The 5,851-nt window shown below is 54.7% G+C and overlaps 1 protein-coding gene across 3 annotated transcripts in view; it reads left to right on the top strand.

The window, feature by feature from the left end:
* The window catches only part of RASSF1 (Ras association (RalGDS/AF-6) domain family member 1), a 19,348-nt gene that overhangs the window by 8,711 nt on the left and 4,786 nt on the right, over positions 1 to 5,851 (top strand). Inside the window, exons 2-3 of one of the 3 annotated variants that reach the window (XM_011939007.1) lie at positions 1,386 to 1,492; positions 1,806 to 2,207. In XM_011939007.1, coding sequence (XP_011794397.1) covers positions 1,836 to 2,207 — 372 coding nt within the window. In that variant the 5' untranslated portion in view covers positions 1,386 to 1,492; positions 1,806 to 1,835. Of the gene's footprint in view, positions 1 to 1,167; positions 1,259 to 1,373; positions 1,493 to 1,805; positions 2,208 to 5,851 lie in introns of those variants that run through there. The other 2 variants (XM_011939008.1, XM_011939009.1) reach the window with 2 other exon arrangements.

Genomic DNA, 5,851 nt, shown 5'->3' on the forward strand with positions numbered 1-5,851 from the left:
CTCTGTCTCAAAAAAAAAAAAAAAAAAAAAAGGAAGAAGGAAGGAAGGAAGAAAAAGGCTGGGACTCTGCAGCATTCTCAAAGAGAAATAAAGTGGCCATGGAGATAAGAAGCAGGATGATTTGGGCATGTTTATCAGAGGTAGAGACAAGGGAGGAATCAAAGATAAGTTTGGGTTTTTGTTTCCAGTAACTGGGAGCATAGTGGCCATTTTTGCTGCAAAGAGGAAGCTGGGCAAGGGTAGCAGTGAGGTGGAAGAAAAGGGAATTAAATTTTGGCATGTTCACTTGAAACGTCTTTTAGACATCCTAGTGAAGGTACTGGCACGGAGGATCTAATCTGAGTGTCCGTGTTTCAGCTGTGGATCTGGGGCAGAAGACTGTGTAGACAGACCAGGCCAGCGATCAGGACTGAGCCCAGACTTCATCGTGAGATATGGAAGTTGAGTCAGAATCTGCAAAGGAGCTGAGCAGGAGCTGCAGGGGGGTAGGAGGAAAACTGGCAGTGTAGCCCCTGAGAGTCAAAGGGAGCAAGCTTCAAATGATGCTGAGGGGGTAAGAATGGAGAATGGAACACTGCATTCCATTTGGCAGCACATAGATCGCTGAGGACCCTGTCCTGGGCAGTTTCCTGGAGGGAGAGGCAAGCCTGGCTGAAGTGGGTAGACGGGAGAGTGAAGGTGAAGGATTAGAGTGTATAGAGACCAGTGTTTTGGTCTGAGGGGAGCAGAGACAGATGACAACCAGAGGGCAGACGTAGGTTAAAGGTGTTTAGTTTTTCCTTCAAGTAAATGGGCAGATGTATTCCATAGACGTTCCCAATGAAGGGCCAGGCGCGGTGGCTCACGCCTGTAGTCCCAGCACTTTGGGAGGCCGAGGCGGGTGGATCACCTGAGGTCACGAGTTCGAGACCAGCCTGGCTAATATGGTGAAACCCCGTCTCTGCTAAAAATACAAAAATTAGCTCGGCGTGGTGGCGGGCGCCTGTAATCCCAGGTACTCGGGAGGCTGAGGCAGAAGAATCGCTTGAACCCAGGAGGCGGAGGTTGCAGCGAGCCGAAATCGCACCATTGCACTCCAGCCTGGGTGACAAAAGCAAGACTCCTGTTTTTGGTTTTTTTTTTAATTGCCAATGAGGAAAGGGGAAGCTCTGTGCTAGGCGACAGAGATCCAACTGTTGAGCAGGCCTCTGCTGTGGCCTTCCGGCCGGTTTCCAGACGCCCAGGGTGGCCAACATTAAAGTCCGCATAGCAGTGTGAGGTAAAACACTGAGGCCGGGCCTGCGGAGCCTGGCGGGCAACGGCCCTCTTCCTGGGGCTTCCCTTCAATCTCCGGGACATTTCCCCGACCTGGGACTCCTCCGCCTCACGGCCAGGCCTCTCTACAGATTGCAAGTTCACCTGCCACTACCGCTGCCGCGCGCTCGTCTGCCTGGACTGCTGCGGGCCCCGGGACCTGGGCTGGGAACCCGCGGTGGAGCGGGACACGAACGTGGTGAGCGCGGGGCCGAGGGCGTATGGGAAGGGCGAGGACGGGCAGGCCACAGCGCAGGCATTCTCGAGGGCTGCCTGGGTGCTGCACGCAAGGAGCGTTCTAAGTGCCGATTTCCCGGCGGCAGAGAGAGGCTAATTCTGAGCGACGGCTGGGAGGGATGCCTGGATTGCCGACTCCGCAGGGACTCCACCGGCTTCTAGCAGACCCGGGCCAAGGCGGACGCAGGCTCCGCGCACGCGCACTTCCCGCATCTTCCGGCCCTCGCCTTGTGCGCTTGCGCGGACGCTGGCACCCGCCCGGTTCCCTGTGGTAGGTGGGGTCTCTGAGTGGAGCTGCCGGAGCGATGAGGTCATTCCTCGAGGCTAAGTGTGCGTGTCCCCGCCCCGGCGTTCCTCCCCCAAGGACACAAGAGCTAGTTCCCGGCGATCTACGTTTCAGTCTTAACGGTTGCGGCGCGGCGCTGGCCCAGGCGCACGCGCACACTGACACGCGTACACGCACGCACGCGACCGGGGCGGTGGTTGGCGGCTACGGACGCGCGGGACCAGGGGGACGGGCGGGTACGGCGATGGGCGAGGCGGAGACGCCTTCTTTCGAGATGACCTGGAGCAGCACGACGAGCAGTGGCTACTGCAGCCAAGAGGACTCAGACTCGGAGCTCGAGCAGTACTTCACCGCGCGAACCTCGCTAGCGCGCAGGCCGCGCCGGGACCAGGTGGGAGCCCGGGGGTGCCGGCGGGGGGCGGGAGGCGATTGCTGGAGCTCCGCCCTCCCCGGTCCGTTGCTGTGTCCTGGGTCGGTGGGCAGCCCCACCCTCCCGGCTACGTGGCTCCCCGCGTGTCCTGGCCGGTGGCCTGCCGCCTGCCCGCGGAACTGTGTGTAAGACCCCGATTCCACCGCCTCGATACTGGTTGCCTGGGCCCCCGTGGTTTCTGTCACAGACAGGTTGAACAGGGAAAGCAGCTGTGTGGCTTGTGGTAGACCTGAGCCGGGCATTATCAAGCTATGACTAAAGCCGACCGAGCAGTCTGGACTAGCACCTCGATTTCCGCGTTCAGATGCTCCTGCTCCCTCCTTGGGGAGACTAGGGGAGGAAGTGGAGAGGGAGGAGTCCTCGCCAGGAATTGAGAACTATGTTTAGGAAAACTGAGAGGCAGAGAGAGATCATGCTCCTCCATATGCACTCCTTTATGGAGCCAGCTGAGCCCTCACCTCTTCCCTGTTCTGGCCTGTCACCAGCTGCTGGAATGTGAAAGATTCTGATCCCTTCCTCTAGGGTGGATCTGGAGAAAGATTTGGAAATGGATAAGAAAGAAGTCTTATTTTGGACCATAAGCATTCAGGAGCACTTTACCCACAAGAAGGGGGAAGGGTAGATTATAAAATGCCTAAAGAGGTGGAAAGAGATCCAGGTTACTAACCCAGGACTGTAAGGTGTCTCGGAACCTCCTAGGTATCCCCATTATTAGAGAACTCTGTGCCAGATGCCATGGGTGTGACCACCAGGCTCAGAGAACCAGGCCCAGGCACCAGGAAAAAGAAATAGGGACTGTGAAGCTCAGTATGCCTGGCAGCAATGGGGCGGAAATCCTTATTTAAGTAAAGAAAGTGGAGTTGTGAGTGATGCTTTGGATAAAATTTTACAAAATTCCTTACAAAAGGGGTAGTGCTCAGCACACCAAAATCTTAGCCCAGAGCTTGGGTGCAAGGGTTGAGTGTAAACCCCTGGGCTTGTCTTCATGTCACTCAGTCCTGAGCCATTTTCCACTGTGGAAAGGTGGGAAAACCACAAGACACTAACCAATTGAAAAGGAGGGCTAGCCACGGAGGCACACACCTGTAATCCCAGCTACTTGGGAGGGTGAGGCAGGAGGATCACTTGAACCTGGGAGACAGAGGTTGCAGTGAGCCAAGATCGTGCCACTGCACTCCAGCCTGAGTGACAGAGCGAGACTGTCTCAAAAATAGAAAAGGAAGCCAAGTGCGGTGGCTCACACCTCTAATGCCAATGCTTTGGGAGGCCGAGGCAGGCGGATCATTTGCGGTCAGGAATTCGAGGCCAGCCTGGCCAACATGGTGAAACCCTGTCTCTACTAAACATACAAAAATTAGCTGGACATGGTGGTGTGTGCCTGTAGTCCCAGCTACTTGGGAGACTGTGAATCATTTGAACCGGGAGGCAAAGGTTGCAGTCAGCCAAGATCGCGCCACTGCACTCCTGCCTGGGTGACAGGGTAAGATTCTGTCTCAAAAAAAAAGAAAGGGCCGGGCGCGGTGGTTCAAGCCTGTAATCCCAGCACTTTGGGAGGCCGAGACGGGCGGATCACGAGGTCAGGAGATCGAGACCATCGTGGCTAACACGGTGAAACCCCATCTCTACTAAAAATACTGGCGGGCGCCTGTAGTCCCAGCTACTCGGGAGGCTGAGGCAGGAGAATGGCGTAAACCCGGGAGGCGGAGCTTGCAGTGAGCTGAGATCCGGCCACTGCACTCCAGTCCGGGCGACAGAGCGAGACTCGGCCAAGGCAGGCGTATCACTTGACGCCGAGAGTTCAAGACCAACCAGGCCAACATAGCAAAACCCTGTCTCTACTGAAAATACAAAAAAATTAGCCGGCCATGGTGGTGTATACCTGTAATCCCAGCTACTGGGGAAGCTGAGGCAGGAGAATCACTTGAACCCAGAAGATGGACGTTGCAGTGAGTCGAGATCGGGCCACTGCACTCCAGCCTGGATGAGAGAGCAAGAGTCTGTCAAAAAAAAAAAAAAGAAAGAAAGAAAAGGAGGCTAAGAAGTCCCAAGTCGTATGTAAAATAAAACCATCAGTTTTAGGCCGGGCGCAGTGGCTCACACCTTTAATCCCAGCACTTTGGGAAGCTGAGGTGGGTGGATCACGAGGTCAGGAGTTCAAGACCAGCCTGGCCAAAATGGTGAAACCCCATCTCGACTAAAAATACAAAAAATTAGCCAGGTGTGGTGGCAGGCACCTGTAATCCCAGCTACTTGGGAGGCTGAGGCAGAGAATTGCCTGAACCCAGGAGGCAGAGATTGCAGTGAGCTGAGATCACACCACTACACTCCAGCCTGGACAACAGAGCAAGACTCCATCTCAAAAAACAAAACAAAACAAAAACAGTTTTCATGGACAGTGGTAGAGTGGAGGGTGGGTCCCTATGGTGCAGAAGGGAAATTCCATGGTCCTGCTGTGCATCCAACTGGGATGGCTGTTGAAGTCCTCTTCTAGCAGGCAGCCTTGGAAACAGAAGAAGAAACTCTTCCTCCTTTAGAATCCTGGAAGGGCTGTGTAGTGCCTCTAGTCGAAGTCCCTTGTTTTCTGAGTGAAGATAGGGAAGTTCATTTCCAGAAGGGAAGGGGCTGGAAATGAGGTCACTGCATCCCAACCCAGGGCTCCTGGGTCATCCAGGAAGGGAAGAAGGAGCAATCTTTCTCATTCTTAGGTAGGAGCTGAGAGCCATCCCTGTGACCTCCCTGTTCTGCAAACAAAGTGCTCTTCCTTCTTGCCCTGGTATTAGAATCTGCCTGGCATTTCTCCTACCCCTAGTACTCCTCCCATCTGGTTGCTTCTTCCCATTGGTGTACTGAACAAACACATCCACTGCTTTATTCACAGCCTCTGGCCCTCATTTTTTCCAGGTCCACACCATTTGTTTTTACTAACCCGACAAGGTTGCCCACTGTCCCCAGTAAGGTTTGTGCTGGGGTTTTCACTCCAATGCTCTTCTCAGACATCCAGGAGACCTTTGGATACTTGGGGAAGCAAATGAGCTTTAGTTCCCACCCCTCCCCCTTTACCTTTTTCCTGTGAGGCCCTGGCCTTAGTTCTCAGCCCCACGTCCTTGCTGGCTGCAGAATAGCAGCGGGTTCTGGGTGAGGAGCATTCTGCTAAAAGGCTCCACCCTGCTCCCTCATCTGTCCTCTCCATTTGTCCCCATCAGATGGTTTAAGCGCTTAAGGGGACTCCAGGGCGGAGTCAGGGAGAACCCTGGCTCTCCTGGGCTGGGCACAAGATCATTCTACAGGAAACCTTGTGGGAATTCTTCTGGGACAAAATATTGGTCAGTGCTGAGCTTAGCTGTGTCTGTGACACTCCCATTCTAACTAGGGCCTGTCTGACATCAACAGGAAGTTAGGCTGATGCAATGGGGCCAACCAAGGGAGTCTGGGAGAAGAAAGTCAGTTCAGAGGCCTGGCTGCCCTGTCCCACACTCTACCCTTCCGGCAAGAATCTAGTCCCTAGATGAGGTGGGGAGTGAGTGGTGGAGTTAAAAATCTTGGCCAAGCGCGGTGGCTCAAACCTGTAATCCCAGCACTTTGCGAGGCCGAGACAGGCAGATCAC

This window comes from Colobus angolensis, unplaced genomic scaffold (genome assembly GCF_000951035.1).
Source record: "Colobus angolensis palliatus isolate OR3802 unplaced genomic scaffold, Cang.pa_1.0 Scaffold18, whole genome shotgun sequence".
In the NCBI taxonomy this organism is placed as follows: Eukaryota; Metazoa; Chordata; class Mammalia; order Primates; family Cercopithecidae; genus Colobus; species Colobus angolensis.